This window comes from Ascidiella aspersa, chromosome 5, assembly GCF_963924565.1.
Source record: "Ascidiella aspersa chromosome 5, kaAscAspe10.2, whole genome shotgun sequence".
In the NCBI taxonomy this organism is placed as follows: domain Eukaryota; kingdom Metazoa; phylum Chordata; class Ascidiacea; order Phlebobranchia; family Ascidiidae; genus Ascidiella; species Ascidiella aspersa.
The window spans coordinates 5,815,728-5,836,454 of record NC_139451.1 but is presented as its reverse complement, the minus strand read 5'-3'; the positions used below and the strand labels follow the sequence as shown (position 1 = coordinate 5,836,454).

At 34.5% G+C, this 20,727-nt stretch overlaps 1 protein-coding gene across 1 annotated transcript in view; it reads left to right on the top strand.

Moving 5' to 3' along the window:
• Nucleotides 1-20,727, top strand: part of LOC146141607 (fibrocystin-L-like) — a 93,773-nt gene that overhangs the window by 21,379 nt on the left and 51,667 nt on the right. Inside the window, 24 exon segments of the mRNA XM_083390203.1 lie at nt 928-1,105; nt 2,112-2,243; nt 3,081-3,230; nt 3,981-4,054; nt 4,972-5,162; nt 5,948-6,125; nt 6,732-6,891; nt 7,736-7,882; nt 8,458-8,574; nt 8,897-9,127; nt 9,540-9,723; nt 10,404-10,633; nt 11,206-11,388; nt 12,032-12,201; nt 12,733-12,829; nt 13,810-13,926; nt 14,903-15,060; nt 15,348-15,490; nt 16,876-17,003; nt 17,505-17,651; nt 18,089-18,202; nt 18,738-18,959; nt 19,639-19,802; nt 20,426-20,510. Of these exon segments, the coding sequence (XP_083246329.1) occupies nt 928-1,105; nt 2,112-2,243; nt 3,081-3,230; nt 3,981-4,054; nt 4,972-5,162; nt 5,948-6,125; nt 6,732-6,891; nt 7,736-7,882; nt 8,458-8,574; nt 8,897-9,127; nt 9,540-9,723; nt 10,404-10,633; nt 11,206-11,388; nt 12,032-12,201; nt 12,733-12,829; nt 13,810-13,926; nt 14,903-15,060; nt 15,348-15,490; nt 16,876-17,003; nt 17,505-17,651; nt 18,089-18,202; nt 18,738-18,959; nt 19,639-19,802; nt 20,426-20,510 (3,700 nt within the window).

Sequence of the window (20,727 nt, the reverse complement as noted above, 5' to 3'; positions counted from 1 at the left end):
TATATATATGTAGTTGCAATTATATTGCCCTAAAGAAGATTGCCCGAAAAGGTGGTCGAAACGTTAGTACTTTAATAAAATTTAAAAAAACTAGGGGTGGGCAAATATATTCAGTGGAAGCGCCAATTTGCAGCAAATACAATTACCAGATAGCCTCAAATTATTCTAATACGAAACCGGTAAATAATGCTTCAGCAATAATAAGAGAATTGTAATATAACAAAACAGTAATAATTAACAAAATAATAATAACGGTAATAACAAAATAATACGCACAATATTTATTAAAATCACTGTTTTGTTAACTAACTCTTTGGATTCTATGTCTAATGTTACGTCATAAACGAAATACCTCCCTACATAAAGGAAAAAAAATAGAGAAACGTTCATAAACGGTATCTTGGTAGCCTTTGCAATTTTTGGGGGAATTTTACGATTCGACTAGAAGGGCTACAAAAAAAAAACTAAAACAGGGGTGGGCAACCTTAGGCTTGTCAACGTAAATCATGCCGCCCGCGGCTTATTTTAAAGACTGGGCACGAGACCATTCCTCATATTTTTTGGCTATTTCAACTAAACTTAGAAGCAAAATTAATATGAGCTTTGCGCACATCTTGCACCAAGTATAACATGAAGTTAGACCCTTTTTAATTGAAAAATACTCTAGTTATCTTCCTGATTAGCAGTCGTTGCGGTTGTTATAATGAGATGCGTAAAGTCTACACCAAGCGTTCCCAACCTTTTTTTACACCGTGGCCCCTTTGAAAATTTTGAGAAATCAATGCCCCCCCCCCTATTTTTTCAAACTTTTAAATATACATTAACTGTCAACATGGTAATATAATTCTTTTAAAACTCAACCTTTTGTGTATACGTATTTTAATTTTTAACCATATCTCTCTGTTTCAATCAATTTTTTGTTCACAGTTGTGTTTTGCCTACGTGGGCGACATCAGCAACCACCTTCGCATCTCGTACAGCTACAAGCACACCACCACCTTCGAGTCGCACTCCCAAAACCTCCAGTACTTCAGCAACCTTGATCTCCCAAACAGCGACGTTTGGATAATGAGATGCTTCAACCTCGACGAGATGCTAACTGCAGGTAATTTGAGAGGCAGGGATTGAAATTTGGTAATTGCAGGTAATTTGAACAGAGAGAAAAAATTATCGGTAAATTTGGAACAGGGGTAGAAATATAACTTCAGCAGTGGTAGAAAAGTAAATTGAGCAGTGGTTGAAATGTAACTTTAGCGGGGGTTCAAATTTTCTGACTGGTGGTAAAATGTGCAGGGGTAGAAATTTGCTAACTGCAGGTATATTGACAGCAGGGGTAAAAAATTGCTCACTGCAGTTAAATTGGGCGCAGGGTAAAAATATAGCTTAAGGAGGGGTAGAAATGTAATTTAAGCAGGGATAGAAATTTGCTAAATTCAGGTAAATTGACCGCAGGGGTAGAAATGTAGTTTAAGCAGGGATAGAAATTTGCTAAATGCAGGTAAATTGACCGCTGGGGTAGAAATGTAATTTAAACAGGGGTAGAAATTTGCTAACTTGAGGTAATTTGGCACAGGGGTGGAAATGTAGCTTAAGCAGAGGTAGCCATGTAACGTTAGCATGGGTAGAATTTTCTTAACTGCAGGTATTTTAAGAAGGGATAGCAATTTGCTCACTACAGTCGTCACAGCGTTTCTTTGCTGAACTTAAGCCATGTTCTGCATATTTCTAAAATTTTGGTGGAATTTTGCTCAGAACCAATCTCAATAAACCCTTAAAAACTGGCTTAGAAATTTGTAAATACGCGTATTTTGTTAAACCGCTGTATTTGTAGATTGTTGTTTTTATTGTTTTAGAAAAGAATGTCCTTTTATAGATGCTATTAAAGGTTTTTGGTGTTATTTGTTTTCCTTTATTGTGTTTTAATAACGTTGTTTAAATTTTTTTGCAAAACCAATCAGTTTTTGATAGGATTTGTTTTTAGTTACTAATTTTAGTGCGATAGTAAGCTGTTGTTTAAAAAAAGCGCTCTTAAACTTCATTCTAAACGTTTAAATGGAAACAACTTTCCCTTTTATTGTCTGTTACGTAACAATGCCCTTTCTGCTCCACAGCGCAACCAAGCGGCGCGACTTTCGAGGTTTCCAGGATCTACGTCACAGCCGGAAATGACGCCGACACTGACCTCTACCTGGACAATATACTCATTGCAAGCGCAGCGTCGACCACTAGCGCAGAGCGAGAGGGTAACGCTTTGGATTTTTTGCCAGTTATATTAAAATATTGTTTCATCATAGAAACCCATCAAAGTTTTTAATGTTTAAAACCAAATCCGCCAATAGGTTATTTTCCCATTAATTGGTGAATAGCTCAAAACGTTTGCCGTTGTAATAGAATTTTAATTTTTGTAATTTACTTTTCCCAAATTTAAACGCTTTAGGTTGTTTGCCTATTTCGTTGTAGAACTATCAATTTTGATTATTTGCTTTCAACTATTAAAATTAAGCAAACCAAATTGCTCTAAAAAGTTAAAAAACCTGTTAAACGCTTTTTGGCAAAGTTGGCAAAAGAGCAAATGGTTCGCATTATTTGCCAATTTGTCTAGTTTTAAAACGAACTGATTTTTCCAAAATTTTGAGAAAATTTGGCAACGTACGAAAATGTTCACCCGCCATAATTATTCGACATAAATAAAAATCAACAAAGGAAAGAAGTTTCGTTGTAGAGCTTGTTAAATTAACCCATTCCAAGTTTTTTGTAAAAATAATTTTGATGACCGGGATTTTTTCCTCAAACTTTTAGTGTCGAACCAGATGGCTTTGAACATACTTCGTCTAATAACCTTATGACGTTTTCTTGAATATGCTTAGCTAATGACGTCATTACACTTTTGCACGCATCATTATTAGTGACGTAATACATAAATCCTAATACATAATTATTTCATTTCATCAACTAATTGCAATTTAATCGAGTGATTTCGTATGAGTTTTGGTTTGTACTTCGATAAACGGTAAAATCAAATCGAAGTTTAATCGATGACTTAATAGCTTGTTTTGTGACGTCATAATCGAATTTTGCAGAACTGATGCGTCGAATCCAGCCGTCGGCCGTTCCCGATATTCGCCTTTCAGGCGTGACGGTTGCCAAGACAGCAGGCTCCGAGCACGTGCACCTCAAGTATGACGTCACATTCCACCCCATTGATTGCGGACACGATTTCCCATTGTTGGGTGAGCTTTAACAACTACTTTATTCCAATATCGTGGTTATTAAAGTTTTAGGTGATTTTAAAAAACACGTAATACACACATCTCGAAACGCTTTCAATTTTCGTTTTTTTGTATTTAATTAAAATATCGAATAAAGTAAATCATTTATACAAGGGGTCGTGGGCCCCTTTGGGGTACGTTAAATAGTTTTAGGGGGTCCATAAAGGCCTAATCGAATTTTTCGATGTATTTAATTAGTAAAATGGGTTAAATTTAACAGTTTTTTTTTGCAAAATACGATTTAGCGCCTTCTCCTTAAATGCATTTAGAGTTCATTTTAGTTTCTTATTTGTTTGACCAAAAGTGGCAAATTTATCGCGTCTACTTATTTTATGATCACTTCATCTCTAAAAATTCCATGCCTAAAATATTTTTTAGGGCCTTCGTTAAAAAAAGTTTAGAAACCTCTGTTCTAATGCTATAGTTACTTCTGTATGGGCTTTGATATTTATTCTGCGTCTAACTACAGCATCTATTCATTACCTTAAGATTTATTTTAAACGTTCAAACTGCTAGGTACTTATACATGGGCTTTTATATTCCTACCACGTATATGTTACCGTGTTATTTAAACTGTAATGTTATTTCTCTTCTAAATTCTCACCATACAACTAGAACGCAACGTTACAGTAGTAGTTATATCAGTTTTACCGATTTACCTTTAGTTTAATATGTTTATTGACCTAACTGTGGGTTATACTTTTTTCACAGAAATCGCTTTTGCTGGCAAAGTCAGTGGAAATGCTGCCTCAGCCACTTACGGTTCGAACTGGGCCGACGCCAAGGTAATCCTTGTTGAAACACAAAATAATTATAGTTCAAAATTAAAGTAAAGATCACAATATAAATCAGAATGGGTTAAAACACTTGTTTTTGCAACGAACTGTTAATATTAAATTTCATTTCAAATCACGATTTTTGTCATGCTTCCTTTTTTACTCGATTTTGCTAAATATCGTCGGACATCCTTACTCTAAATCTAACCCGCATTTTTAAACGTTTTTTCATATTTAAAAAAAAAATGAATTTGATATCAAATCGGCAGCGATACCAGCCAAGTATCGGACGAGTACCGATACTACCACTTCCTATCGGTCATCGTGTCCGATCCAATTTTATCGGACATCCCCACTCTAAATCTAACCCGCGTTTTTCAAACGGTTTTTTCATATTTTCCAAAAAAATTATTTGATTTTAAATCGATACCACTTTAGTATCGGACGAGTACCGATACTATCACTTGGCATCTAGTTTCGGTTCTGATTAACTCCACTTTTTAAAACGTTTTACATATATTTCAAAAAATTAATTTGTTATCAAGTCAGGTATCGGCTCCGATCCGATATTATCGGTCATTCCTAATATGAAATTAACTTTTTTTTAATGTTTTACATATACTTCAAAAATTTAATTTATTATCAAATCAGGTATCGGCTCCGATCCGATATTACCGGTCATTCCTAATATGAAATTAACTTTTTTTTAATGTTTTACATATACTTCAAAAATTTAATTTATTATTAAATCAGGTATCGGCTCCGATCCGATATTATCGGTCATTCCTAATATGAAATTAACTTTTTTTTAATGTTTTTCATATACTTCAAAAATTTAATTTATTATCAAATCAGGTATCGGCTCCGATCCGATATTATCGGTCATCCGTACTTTAAATTTAACTCTATTTTGTCCTTAAACCCAGGTCGTAGTTGCACGTGAAGAGACTGCCAGCCCTCCAGTCGAAGGAAGTTTCGGCTTGGCGTTCACCGACGGTAGCCACGGTTCTTTGAGTGGATTGGACGCTGGAATATCTGCTGAGAACCTTACCACCAGTCTCGAAAGCTTGCCCGGCATTTCACAAGTTAATGTCGTAAGAGGCGGAACATGCTACGGGTAAATGATTTTGTTTTTTAAACTTTTTTCTATTTTAACCTACTGCATGGCTTTAAAATTTTGGATTATTATTATTTTTTAATTTTAAAACATAGGGTTAGGTTTTTTTTTTTAAATATTAATGGTTGTGATTTTTTTTTTTTTTTTATGTTTTATCCTAACCAGGCATCATTAAATTTCACTTTTACATTATTTTATTTTTAATTTTTAAACCTGTTATACGGGAAGATTTAGTAGACTTCATTTTAATAAATTATAAGTTTTTAAATACTTGATCTACTATACGGGCAGACATATGGTTTTGTAGTTTTTTTTAAAGGGCGTCTATAGTATACTAACCTGCTATAAATTTATATCTTTATAATACCAAAAAATATGTAAACATTATTTTGATCTGATTTAGTTTTTGGCCATTGCATTGTAATTGTTTCGATACACACATCACATATCAAATTACACGATTTAATCCACTATTGTTAGGTGCGTCATAATTTATGTATGTTATTTCATATATTTAGGAAGGTTTAATAAAGCTTAAGTATATCCTTTTTACTGTCACATCCTTGTTTTTGTTTAAAATCTATTTACACCAATATTTTCTTCACTTCAGTTTTATTTTATTTAATCGAATAAGCGTTTGTTATTCACCCAAAGCGTTTTCTGCCTTTGTGAAAAACCATTAAAACAACATAAACTCGTAGATACTCCCTATAACAAGCTTAAACACGCTTGTTTTCGTTTCAAAATATTCCACTTGTCGTCTAACAATGGTTATTATGACGCAGCTACACTTGGAAGGTGAAGTTCATTTCGCCCGGAGGTCACTACTCTCTCATGACCACCGACGGGGCCTCCCTGATGGGTAATTCTCCCGGTATTACCCCTACACGTGAGAGCATGGGTGGACTTCTGCTGGACCCAGCTTATGGGGACTTTTTCCGGACAGCCCACGATACACCCCAGGTAGGTTTTGGAGTGTTTTTGTAAATTATTTTTCAAGTGATTTGGAGCATAATGGCTGGAGGTTGTAGTTCGACTTGGAATAACTATCAAAGCCCATACAGTAGCAAGCATTTTAGAACGTTTTGAAATAAATATTAATGCATTGACCGGAAGTTTTCAGTAAGACATGAATTATGAAAGCCCATACATAACTATGTAGCATTTTGGAACGTTTTGATATAAATATCAATATATTGACTGGAAGTTTTCAGTAAGACGTAGAAAGAATATGAAAGCCCATATATAATAAGGGAGCATTTTGTGAACGTTTTGAAAAAATCTCAAGAAAATGAAAAAAGACTGAAGGTTGTAGTTAGACAACACATACGGTGCGGTTAAGAAATACAACTTTTAAACTTAAATATGTTTTATCCTTAGCTACATATATTTTAAATGATCTTTAATTATAGTTATTCCAGCTGTGCTTTACACAGCTTAAATTTCTTTTTATACAAACGTTTTCAAACTATTAGCTAAATATACCAAAATAAGCGAAATAAACTTTATCCTTTTACCCGCTGAAAATTTTTCACGTATATTTTGTACCAAATTTTTGATGTTTTTTAGGTCCAAGTTACGATCAACAACGTTCCCAGCCACTGCAAGGGACTCTACGATGACGACGCTATGACGTCATGCGACTTCCAGTACAGCAATGACGCAACACCGACCGTCACCAATGTGGCACCGCTGACTGGCGCTTCTGGCGTGACTGTAACTATCACAGGTAACTAATATGAAATTTTAAGCAACATATGTAAAGAGGGGTTAGTGATAAAACTACAACCCAAGTCATTTTGAAATGACTCAAATCCCAGGCAAGTCATTTGTGAAATACCTTTAGTCAAAGTCAAGTCATTTGTGAATTACCTTTAATCAAAGTCAAGTCATTTGTGAATTACCTTTAGTCAAAGTCAAGTCATTTGTGACATGACTAAAGTACCAGTCAAATCATTTGTAGAATAACTTAAGTCCCAGTCAAGTCATTTGTGGAATAACTTCAGACCAAGTCACGTATTTTGTGAAATAAATTGAGTTTAAATCTATTCATTGGTGAAATGTCTTAAGTCCCAGTCAAGTAATTTTGAAATGACTTAAGTTCCAGTCATTGATTGTTAAACTATTTTAGTCCCAGTCAAGTCATTTGTAAAAAAACATAAATCCCAGTCAATTAGTTTGCAAAATAACTGGAGTCCAAGTCAAGTTATTTGTGGAATGTCTAAAGACCCACTCAAGTAATTTTTAAATGACGAAAGCCCCAGTGAAATGCCTTTAGTCTAAGTCAAGTATTTTTAAATGGAATTTGCCCAATCAAGTAAATTTTAGAGCACGTCAACTCCAAGTCAAGTCCGTGTCATGAAAAATAAGCGTGTAACTACGTCACACCTGAATGTTTCAGGTTTTTGCGATTTATACTTCTTCTATAAATCTCTGGCAAAAGTTAGAAACATACCAGACCAGACCGAAAATAAAAAAAGACAAAAAATTATATCTTGTAATATTAACATTCTAACCTACGCCATTCATATATAATTTAAACTTAAAAAGCAACCCTTTTCGTTTTTCTACAGGAACCGGATTTAGCACTGCTACAGATGCCGTCAAGATCGGAGGAGTGGAGTGTTCGGTTTCCGTAAATACCGAGACCGAAATCCAATGCGCGCTCGGTCAATCTCCGGGCGGACAACAGAGCCTGACTGTTAATGTGGACGGAAAAGGTAATTTTGTACTTCGTATACAACTAAATGGCATTGTGTGAATGTTCTAATGCGACAATAGACCTTGTGGCGTCATTGTGGCTTCTTTAATAGCAATCAGTTTGTAATTCTTTTCTTGATAACCTTATATTTCCCATTCAAAATCTGAAAATAAAGTAGAACTGTTGAACATATTTTAACTTCGTTTGGGTTTTAATATTTGTTCTACGTATAACTACAACTTCCAGCCATTGTCTTAAAATGTATTCAAAACGTTCACATAATGTTATTACCTACGTCGGTATGGGCTTTGAAATTTATTCTACGTCTTACTACAACCTCCATCCATAATCTTAAAATATATTTGAAACGTTCACAAAATGTTACCTACTTCTTTATAGGCTTTTAAATTTATTGTACGTCTAACTACAACCTCCAGCCATTATGCTCCAAAGTTATACCATTTTAAAAGTTATACTTTGAATAGAATTGTTTTTTGTTTTCCAATTAAGTGTCCACGACGCGACTTATTCAAAACAAGCCATTCAACCTAAATGCGGTCAACACTCGATTTTTATCCCAATTTTGCATTTTAGGTTTTGCTGACATCACAACGGGCTTCGAGACGTTCACTGTTACGTCATCAGTGACGTCAATCACACCTGTGAGCGGCAGCGTCCACGGATGCACCACGGTGACCATATCTGGAGCTGGTAAGTATTATTTTGGCTTTTTGTGTTTGAATTAAGAAACCCAATTCAATATTTATCGTTGAATATGGTTTTCTCGAAGTAATTTACAAGTTTGCCATCCAGCCCTTTTCTAAGTTTACCAAAAGAAACCAAAAAATGTTATTATTAGCTAACATTGCACACGGCCCAGCAGAACTCAGTACCGAAACTACCACTTGGTATCATTTTCGTCTCTGATATATATTATCGGACGGTACTATCACCTAATATCGTCATTGTCTCCTATCTGATATTATCGGATATTCATAATGACGTAACAATCACGCCATTGTATTTTCTTCAGGATTTGAAAGCACAAGCACAGTCACAATCGGATCGTCCGCTTGTGACGTCACAACCGCTTCTTACAACACAATCACCTGTGTGACGTCATTGCACGCGGCCGGCAGCAGCGAGGCGGTGTCTGTGACGACATCAGGCGAGGCTGCTACGTCATCAGTGACGTACGAGTATACGTCGACCGGTGTGGCAAGTGTTACTGGAATATCGGAAACGACTTCTACAGCATCTGGAGGTAAGGTTTAGATTGAATTAAAAAAATCTACATAAAATTTAAGTTAAAAAACAAAAACAATAAATTCATTAAAAATATATTTAAATAAATAAAAAAGCGTAATAAAAAAAACGAATTCAACCTTTGGCTTTAATTTTCTTCTCTAGCTACCTGTGGCCAGGACACATATTTTAAAGTTAAATAAAAAAAAATCTTTATATAATTTTAATTTTCTTTGCCTAGCTACCGGTGGTAAGGAGTAAGGACACGTTTAAAAATTCTGCAGGAGTTTTAGTAAAAGTAAATGGATAATTATTAATTAAATAATAAGATAAAAAAATGAATTAATAAAAATTATTAATATGAGGGATTTTGCTTTTGACCGACATTTTCCTTTTTGCCAAAAGTTACCGTTTTTTAACTTTTTATAAAGGAAGCAACATCACTTTGACTGGCACCGGCCTCGGAACCACCACAGGAAAGGTCCTGGTCGGAACCACAGAAGCCACCGTCCATTCTTGGACCGACACCGAAATCGTATTCACCGCACCTTCACTACCGGCTGCCACCTACGATGTTAGCGTCATAATCGAACCAGTCGGATGCGCATCTGTGACGTAAGAATGCGGGCGGTTTAAATGTAAACATGACGGAAAAAAGAGTTCTATTACATGAAATGACCTTGTTTTTGATGTTTTCACGAAACTGATAATCTTAGAATTTGTGGTGCTTTGTTGTAATGACTTAAGTCAATGACTTGACTGAATTAAGTCTTATGGGCAAATTAATTTGACTTGACTTAATTCTTTCGGGCAAATAACTTGGATTAAAATGAGATGTTTTCATTAGCATTTTTTTATAATATTGGTTATTGTCCTAATTGCTCTACATAAAACAATTGACTTCCAATAAGTATGACTTGACTAGAACTTGACATGTGATTTATTAAAAAAAGACTTAACTTGGACTTCAGGTATTTTACGAACGACTTGACTGAGACTTAAGTCATATTAAAAACATTACAACACTGGTGCTTTGTTAAACAAGTTTCGGAATTGCTACTAAGAACTTTATTTTTATTTTTCGAACAACGTTTTAACTTAAAGACATAAAATATTTGTTTTTAAATATATAAATGATAGAAAAGTCAGTTTTGAGTGACTAAACCCTATAAAAGTTCCCAAAAGAACTATTAATTAAAAAAAGCCAAGGGTTGCGAAAAATATTGCGTCACAATTATGTGTATGTTACGTCACACACATCCCGTCAACAACTACGTCTAACATTTTTTTCTCAGTGAATCGATGACGTATGCATTCTCTGTGACGTCAATAAACCCCAGTTCCGGTTCTCTCATGGGGGGAACCACCGTCACCGTGGCCGGTTTGGGTTTCACCGATGACGTCGACATTAAGTTTGGCGACGTCAGTTGTGACGTGGAAAAACCGACGAGTCCTACGTCACTCACGTGCGTGACGTCTTCAGCTACGACGAGGCATGACGTCACCAATAGTGGAACCCACCCGAGTAAGAACTTTTTTAATTGTTTTTAATCAATCATATTAAATTAAACTTGTTTATTTTTCTTACTTCTTTTCGATTATGATTTTATTTACTAAATTTTTTTGTAAGTGCATGAAATAAACAAAAAATATACTTAGGTCGATTTTAGCTAAACTTTAGATAAATTTAGGATAAAGTCTTTTCAAAAATGGCTTGAGCTAAAATGAGGTGTTTTCACGAAGCAATTTTTGTTATAAATTGAGCTAATTATCTTTGCACATAAAAGAATTTACTTGCAATATGTTGCATTTTTGTTGTTTTATAGTTGAGTTATTTCTCATAGTCATAATCGAACTAGCTTACTGATTTTTATAGTTTATGGTCTTATTTTTTTGGCTTGACTGGGAGACGAACACAATTATAAAGCTCTATTCACGTCAACGATTATTCTGATTTAATAAGCTATTATATATATCTTGTTTTTCAGTCACATAGAAAAGCGTTATAAGTGGAAAACAAGTACTAAAAACGCCTTTTTATCATTTTATGATAGACAATTAAAAAGCTAATTTACATTTTATCAATTTTTCTTTCAGCCTACGGCATCGGATACGCATGGAGCCCGTCAACGCTTGAAGTTACTTTGGGTGATGAGGTTCGATTCAGTTGGTCGGTACCTGAGCAAGTAGATGGGGTCTCCATCGGTCTTTTCACTATCGCCGACGCCGTCTCTAAGAGCTACGACGAAGATGGATTCAAAATAGATCCGGTCGTTTCAGGTGAAAAGTGTTTGTTTTTTATTTTATGATTTTTTATAGTACTTTTGAATGTTTTTTGTTTTGTCGTATTTTTGAAAAAAAAGTTGTTTTTTGACAAAGTCATTAAAAACCACAATTTTTTATTTTCATTTCATACTATTGCTCGGGTTGGAGTTCTTTGGTGCCCTTCTTTGACTTTTTAAAAGAAAACTTACGCTTTTTAGATGAAAAAAACGTGGAGGGGCATTAGAGAAATTTAGAATTAATAGAGCATTGATATTTTCCCTTTTTAAACTTAGTGAAAATTAAATGTGTTTTTAACTGAACAAAAATGTTTTTAACTATTAAAACGGTTTAAAAACCGACTGTTTTAATTTCCTATATCTAGTAAAAATACCTTAGTTAAAAAAAGTTTGTTTTTAAAGAGTACAAATTGAACATTTTAATTTTTCAACCAAATAAAAATTAAATGTCTGTAACTTTTTTAAACCTAGTAAAAATGAAATGTTTTTGGATTTTTGAAACCTAGTAAAAAATAAATGTTTTTGGATTTTTTAAACCTAGTAAAAATTAAATATTTTTTAAATTTTAAAACTGAATAAAAATTAAATGTTTCAATTTTGAAATCAGAAAAAAATAAATGTTTAAATTTATTTGTTTGTAGGATCGTTCACCTACCGCTTCACACGGCTTGGTACTTACCACTACGGCAGCGGTTGTGCCGACGACGCCAACACTTGTGCCATCTTCATGAGGGGATCGGTAACCGTTGTGGATGCTACCTCAAAAACCAACGACATGACCACAACTCTAGGGGGACAAACTGCTGAAGGCGTAAGTATATGTTTCACTGACAATAAATTCAAAAAAATTGACAAGGAAAAAAATTAAATAAATTTGACTTGATAATGTTATAGGTGCCCAGTGTGCTTTGCAGAAGTGTTTATCATTCAGCATAAGGACCTTGCTCTACGTAACCATTGTTTAAATTAGTTTAAGTTAATTAGTTTGTGTAGGGCCCAATTTGAACTTTGAGTGAAACAAAAAGGTAATTTCTATGGAAAACTCAGTGCTGAAAATTTACCTTAACTTAAAAAAATTAGCTTGATAGTGAAACTCTAAAATGTCGCAACATCATCTTGATAAAGACGTTTCGATACCCACTTGTTCCACCATTAGCTAAACACATCGAAACGTCTTTATTAAGAAAACATTTTAGATTAAAAACTTCAGATTAGCCAAGAAAGAGCAAACTGCAAATAAAAATAACAATAAACTTTCACAATTTGGTTTTACTTGTCTGGCTTTCTTTTTACCTCACTTTGGGGAATTAGATGACGTACTTAACAATCGTCATTGTTGCAGGACACACAAAGTTTCACGTTCGACGCGGCTGCCACCCCTACTGTGACGTCAATATCGCCAAACAAAGGAACCACTGATGACGAAATTACGATTCAAGGTAGATAGTTTCAACTTACTTTTGTTTAAGTTTCGAAACCAAAATAGGTCACATATCGGCAATTGTCATATCAAAAAACCTAATTTAAAATTTTATATTTCTGAGCATAATGTTAAGACAGTGGTCTCAACCGGGGTGCCGCGCCGCCCTGGTGTGCCATTTTTAATGCTCAATGGTGCCGATAGGTATTTGAGAATTTTTAGGAATCTGATTTTTGCTCAATTGTTAAGCTTCTTGATACAACTATTTGTGTGCGATTAGAGACCAAAATAGTAATTGACGTTATTATACATGCCTTGAGTTGATTATGTTGTTCCAGTCCTATTTATTGTGATATTTCAGTAAAATACTTGAGGAAAATTCCAGTCGGGGTGCCAAAAATCTAATAATTATTTTTGAGGAGAGCCGCAAGCCATAAAAGGTTGAGATTTTATATTTTTTTATACTTTTTTTGCAATTCTGAGCTAATTACTTTTTTTTTAAGTAATTTAGCTTAGAATTGCAACTGAACAGCGAAAAAAACATTATCAGGCAATTTTGTTGACCAAACGACTGATTTATCTTCTCTCGTGGTTTTTATACAAAAATAGGTTTACCTTTTTATATGCTTTGTACTAGGGTTGGTTCGGATATTAAAAATTTTTAGTATCCGGATAACGAACATATCTGTATATTTGCAATTTGACCTACGGTTAATTGGACAACAAAAATCATTTACAGTTAATAGGTGTAAACTTTGTATAAAACATGTACATACACAGCATCGTGGTCATACAATTCTAAAGTGCTCTTGTTTATAGTATTTCGATTAGATTCAAGTTTCCTGTACGAGTCTATTATGAAATATTTGATTCCTTAGGCACATGAGTTAGGCACTTAAGTCGCTTTAAAATGTCTGCTTTACAACACTGCTTCATAGTTGGAAAATTGTACAGTAGTTTCTTTTATTGTGGATTTACAGCAGTTTGATTATCTTCCAGGTACTGGTTTCACCGCTGCACCAAGTGTTAAGATCGGTGGCAAGGAGTGTGCTACAACTAGCGCCAGTGGAACGAACGTTGTCTGTCAGATGGCAACTAGTGAAGAACTGCCAGTTGGTGAGTGACTAAAACTGTGGTTTACAAAGTGTTTTAATATACCTCGAAAGCCATCGCAGACTCACCGCCTCGAAAGCCATCGCAGACTCATTTCGATCAATAATGCAAGCAAGGCAGACTAGAATGACAACTATCTTAAGGTGAGGTTCGAACCCACGACCTTTGCCATACCAGGACCGTTGCTAGCCTCTCGGTTTAAATTATAAAAACTAAACTTTGATTGTAAATCTAAAGTTGGATTGTAGAAACAAAAGTTGTATTTTAGAAACAAAAGTTGCATTCTAAAAGCAAAAGTTGGATTGTAGAAACAAAATTTGGATAGTAAAATCAAAAGTTGAATTGAAAAAACAAAATTTGGATTGTAAAAACAAAGTTTGGTTGTAAAACAAAAGTTTATGTGTAAAAACAAAAGTTGGATTGTAAAAAACTAAAGTTTATGCGTAAAGACAAAATTGGATTGTAGAAGCAAAATTTGGATTGCAATACATAAGTTGGATTGTAAAAGCAAAAGTTGGATTGTAGAACAAAATTTGGAGAGTAAAATCAAAAGTTGAATTGAAAAAACAAAATTTGGATTGTAAAAACAAAAGCTGGATTGTAGAAATAAAAGTTGGATTGCAAAAATCAATAGTTGGATTGCAAAAAAACAAATGTTGATTTTTGAAAACAAAAGTTGGATTGTAAAAACAAAAGTTGGATTGTAAAAACAAATGTTAGATTGTTGAAACAAAAGTTGGATTGTAAAGATAAAAGTTAAATTGTAAAAAAAGTTGATTTGTAAAAATAGAAGTTGGATTAAAAAAAAACAAAAGTTAAGTTGTAAAAACAAAAATTAAAATTGAAAAAACAAAAGTTGGACTGTATAAACAAAAGTCCGAAATTTAGAAAAAATAATTTGGTATCGGACCAGCGCCGATACTACCGATACTATCTGACATACTTCCAATGCATTTCAAACCACGCTTTCGTTTCACAGGAACCTACCACTCGGTGACCGTAAACGTGGCCGGGGTCGGCACCGCCCGGACCGAGGTGCGGAGCCTGTTGGGCCGGAACTTCCTGCTTCAACCCCTGATGACGTCATCGAGCCCGGCGACCGGTTCCAAGGCCGGCGGAACCAAGATTACCATCCAGGTTGGAGTTTATGCAACTGAACCCTAGCGGCCTCACATACAACAGCGAAGGAAAAAATAAAAAGTTACTTTAGATGTTTTATAATTTGCACACAACTTGGCAGCCGCATAAAATAAAACACTCATTAGAAATTAGTCACACAAAAAATATATTTTCCTATAATTTTTTTTTATTGTTGGGGGGGGGGGGGGCGTTTGGCTACATATTTTATGACCCCACAAAATTGCATTTTGTAGATAAATGTTTTTTTTGTTTATTGTTCATACTGATCACGGTTATTTTCCCAGGGTTCCGGGTTCGATTCCAGCGCGGAGGTGACAGTGGCCGGCATCAGCTGCGAAGTATCAGCAGATGAGACGACTTACACCCAACTGGTTTGCACAACCCCAGCTAATTCTGATGCCTCTGGACCTGTACAAGTAACACAAAAGTGAGCGATTTAACATTTAGTGACTAAAAATGTAAAACGTATTCGCAGATGTACACCACGAACTTTTTCGGGGGGCAACAGAAATTAGTATTTCACCAGTTTTTAACCGAATTTTTAACGATAAAATCTAGTGTTGTAAACAAGTCATTTGGAAAATAATTAGGTCCCAGTCACGTCATTTGGAAAATCACTAAAGTCCAGGTCAATACTTTTTAAATTAATAACAGGCCAAGTCATTATTAGAGCAAGTCAACTTCAAATAAAGTCCTTATCATATAAATATTACGTTAAACTACTAAATCTGGTGAACTCGTCCAAGTAGCAGCAATAACTCAAGTAAAAAAACGACAAAAACAACACGCAGCAAGAAAATTGCTTTACGAGTAAAAATTAAGATAAATAACTCAATTTTATAAAAAAAAACTTGCTTATTTAATTCACTTCATTTTTAACCAAGTCATTTGTCCAAAAGACTTAAGTCAAAGATAAGTCATTCGAAAACAGTGTCTTAACTGCACTTAAGTCAAGACAGTGACTAAAGTCATTACGATACTGGTATTTCGTGCAAGCAAGAGGGGCTAGATTTTTTTGTGTGTGACGCATATTGTAGCTCAACTCTAATCAATTTGCAAATCTAGTTTGGAAAAAAGTTAATAACCTATAAAAGAGTTTTTTATATGTTCATGAATGTCTAATGAATGAAAAATGAATGACTACTTTTAAAATTAATACAACGGTATTCGAAACGTTCAAAATGCCAACTACTTCATGGGCTTTAAAACTTTTACTACGTCTTACTACAACCTTCAAAAATTCTTCTCCAAAGTTTTTATTCTAGTTATGCTTTTTATAGTGTTTTTCTGTTGAACTTTTAACAAAATCAACAGTTAAACTTAACACAGGGCTGTCAACTATATACAAGTGTTATGACTCAGCTATTCCCAACGATTATTGGCAACGATTGATAAAAAAAATTACTTTTATTTTATTTTAAGGAGTCTTAATAAATAGTAGTTTGATTAATTCACAAAGTTAAAAGGAATTTTGTATTTTTAACCTTACAATCCAGCCAAGAAAATTTGTCATGTCTTTTGGGACATAATGGTTTAGGTTGAAGTTAGACGTAGTAAGAATAATAAACTCTTATAGAAGTATTAGCATTTTGTTAACGTTTAATATCACTTTATTTAATTTCAACATGGTTCGAAGGGACTGATTCTATAACTGCTAAGGCAGACCTCCATGTTAAAAATGATTAAAGATATATCAAACGTTCAAAATGCAATCTATTTCTATAATTATGTTTGATTTCCTTATTTTGTCTTTGTTTTGAAAAAAATTGATTTGAGTCCCATTCCATTTGTTAAACGCTCAATTTTTTTTAGCCAAATGCTCGCCAACTGTACGACATGCACTTTCCAATTCAATGACGCATCCACTCCCAGTGTGACGTCACGTGCTGACGTTGTAAGCGCTGACCTTTCGACCACCGACATGACCTTCCAAGGAACAAGTAAATAGTGTGAACATTTATCCGCGTTTCAAAATATTGGCTTTATTTTTCACTAGCCGTGACATTTCTATATTAAATGTATATATTTAAACCCCGAAGTAATGTAACGTACATAAAGGCGCATTGTTTTCTTAGAATGTTTGCACAATCACCCACTTCAAAATTTTTTGTAAAAATACTTTACTTGGACCGAAGTTATTTATTAAATGACTTGACTGGGACTAAAGTCATTTCAAAATGACTTGTTTGCCCAACTGGGTCGTCGAATCCAGTAGTTTTTATGGTTAGAGTTATATTATGATTTGTTCTAAGCAAGAATTTTTTTTGCAAAAGGCAAAGAGAACCTGAACTAAAATCAAACTTTTTATGATATTATCCCATTTTTTCTTCGCTTACAAAAAGTTCAGGGAAGAGAATTGACTCCAAAGCTTTGCCTTTAAGAATATTTGAACCACCATAACCTTACCTCATATCTTAAACAACAACCTAACGACTGTTTAGGGTTCGGAGAGGACCCGTCACTTGTGACAGTGACAGTTGGCACCGAGAGCTGCGTAGTGTCGAGTGTCACTGACAGCGAGATTCAATGCCAGGTAGCAAGGTACCCAGCTGGCAGCAACGAAGTCGTCGTAAAGGTTTCAGGAAAAGGTAAGCTTTGTACACTTTTTACAGTATTTTTTCTAACGTTATAGTATATTCTGACTTTTTAACATGAAATAATATACGAAATACAGCGTCTGTTATAGTAGTTTGCCTTACTTTTTAACATCAAATACGAAATTCTGGCTCTGGTATAGTATTAAACGTTCTTTTTTACTAACTCACTGTTCTATTATAGAATAATGTTATATACCTAGTTTACAGAAAAAAATTAACGATTTTATAAATAGACTGTTGTGGTATAGCATCCAAGTTAATTTGCTTTATAAGTCCGAAATGAAGATTGATTTAGCCTATAGCCCACCAGTCAATCAATTCGAATGCCGTGGATATCTTATAAACATTGATTTTGCAAAATTAGTGACTCGTTTGTTATTTGAAACACCACTGTACTCTACTAAACATTTTTCATTGTTGCGTCACAGGTCTCGCCAGCTTCGTCAACAATGCCGATTCAAGCGTCACAAACACTGCTCAAATCGATGCTGTTTCACCGAACACTGGCAGTGTCAATGGAGGAACTGTGCTAACTATTGACGGTAAAAAAGATTTTTGTTAATTCATTCTTTTACATGCATCAGAAATATATTAAAATTACATGTCATGGTATCCATTTATTTAACAAAATCCTTTAAAAACTTACAGAGGTTTTCGCAGCAATTTTAATAAAAATATAAAAAGCCACAATATTCTAAAAAATCGACATAAATGCAAACTCGAAAGTATTTCTCTTTATTTTACACAGGTCATGGTATGAGTTTTAGCAAAACGTTTGAAAAACAGAAATATGTCGATTTTATCGAATATTATCGCTTTCATATTTATTTTTAAAACCTCTAAATTTAATACGTCCTGTTTTATTGACTGTGTCGTTTATATTATGATGCACCAGTGAAATAAAATAAAAACTAACCATAGCACACGATCATAATCAGCAATTTAAAACTTCAATAATGTTGTTTATCAAAAAATAACTCCAAATCATTCTATTACACTTAATTTTATTTGACATAGTGTGGTTTTTACAATATCAAATACAACACACACTCCAAATAAACATTTGGTGTTGTTTAGGAAACGGCTTCGTTGACAATAATGACACAAAAGTGCTAGTTGGTGGCGTCGCTTGTGACGTAACAAGCAGGACGTTCGCGCGCATTGTGTGCACGAGCGGTGCGCACGCGGCGGGATCGGTTGACCTTGAGGTGACCTCAAACAACGTTGCGTATCCGGCAGTTGCCTTTGAATACTCGGCTGCGGCTACACCAGCTATATCAAGCATCGCACCCGCCTCAGGTTTGTAAAACGCGATATTTTTACGACACTTTTTTGTTTAAGAATGTACGATACTTTTTCCGATACGATATCCGATATTTTGAAAACCGATAACCGATATTTTAGGATGTTCGATAATTTATCACGAATTCCGATATTTTAAGATATCCGATACTTTTGACGATGCCGATACCCGATATTTTAAAATGTCCGATACTTATTACAAAAACAATACCCGTTATTTTGAGATGTTCGATATTTTTTTCCGATACCGATAGACGATGTTTTTACCTAAAAGTATCGCGATATCAAATTACGTCATTACTATGCTTGAATAAGCAAAATAGATGAAATTGAAACGTTTAAAAGCTTTCCAAGTGTTTGGTGTGATTTTTACGTATATCGAAAAAAGTGCGCGACTTCTTTATGTATGTGCTTTCAGTTTAAACGCCTATTATTTTTTGCATATAATATTAATTTATATAAATCTCTTTTTTGCAGAGAAAAATATTTAAAAAAATTTAATTCAATTTTTTTGTGAGTTTTTTTAATTTCCTTTTTTGAAAGTTTTTTTTATTATTTTTTAAACTTTTAGGATTTTCCTAGAGTAGAAAGCTTTCTAATTATCTTTTTTCAACATAATAAAAGAAACGAATCTTGAAATTATTTCTGAATTTTATGACGAATTTTCTAATCCCAGGCGTCAGCGGCGATGTTATCACCATCACGGGATCCGGTTTCGGGAACGCCCTTGATGACGTCACTGTTACGGTCGGTGACGTCGCGTGCGGAGTGACGTCAGCCGCCGATACGTCAGCGAGTTGCACGTTGGGCGCGAGAGAGGGAGGAGCGGCAGCCACCACGGTGAGGATTCTTCCGCATGGGATATTTTGCTTTGCGTAAAACCTTGTTAAAAAGTTAACTTTCGCATTTTGAAAAACAAAATTACCCCATTTTTGAAACAATATTGTTTATGTAATTTTATACCATCGCTTTATAGAAGGGGTCTCTTAAACTGGGTCCATGGGCCTAAGGAAATATTAGTGTATATTTAAGAAGTAATTAGCTTTTCAAAGGAAACATTATAATTAAAAATGAAACGGTTTTGCACTGAATGTATTTAGACTCCATTTAACTTTTACATTTTTTGACCGAAATCAGCATATTTCAGAAGTTTATTTGTATTGTGACGTCAATTCATGACATTATCGCTGAAAATACCGATATTCGATACCAATATTCGATATTTTGTATATGTATATATATATATATATGCATTGACGTATGATTGTTTCTCGACTGGCTCCACTCTGAGCCTGTATAGCTCAATTAGTATAGAGCGACGGTCCTCTTATGTCCGGATGCCGTGAATTCAAACCTCACTGCAGGCTAGTTATTTTTCTAGTCTGTTTTACTTATATCGGTTAGTCTGCTGTTGCTTTCGGTGTTTTATGAGTGTAACTAACCCGAACTTTGTGTTATGAAAGGTCCATGTCAGCGGAAAAGGTTTGAGCGCTGTGTCCAACGACTTCTCCTATACACTCACTGTGTCGTCAGCTGCACCCAACACAGGTATGCTTGTTGCGCTAAGAACACTGTAAAAAATATAACCGAGAAAGTAACGTGTGAAACATGTACTGCGATGTTCTGTAGAGTAGAAGGATTGCTCTTATACGTGCACACTGCTCATGTATAGACAACTGTGATCTTGCCTTTTTAAAGTCGCATAATGTAAATAAACGGTATATGCTGCACAGTTTATGTTACCGTTGTATTTATGTTTAATGAA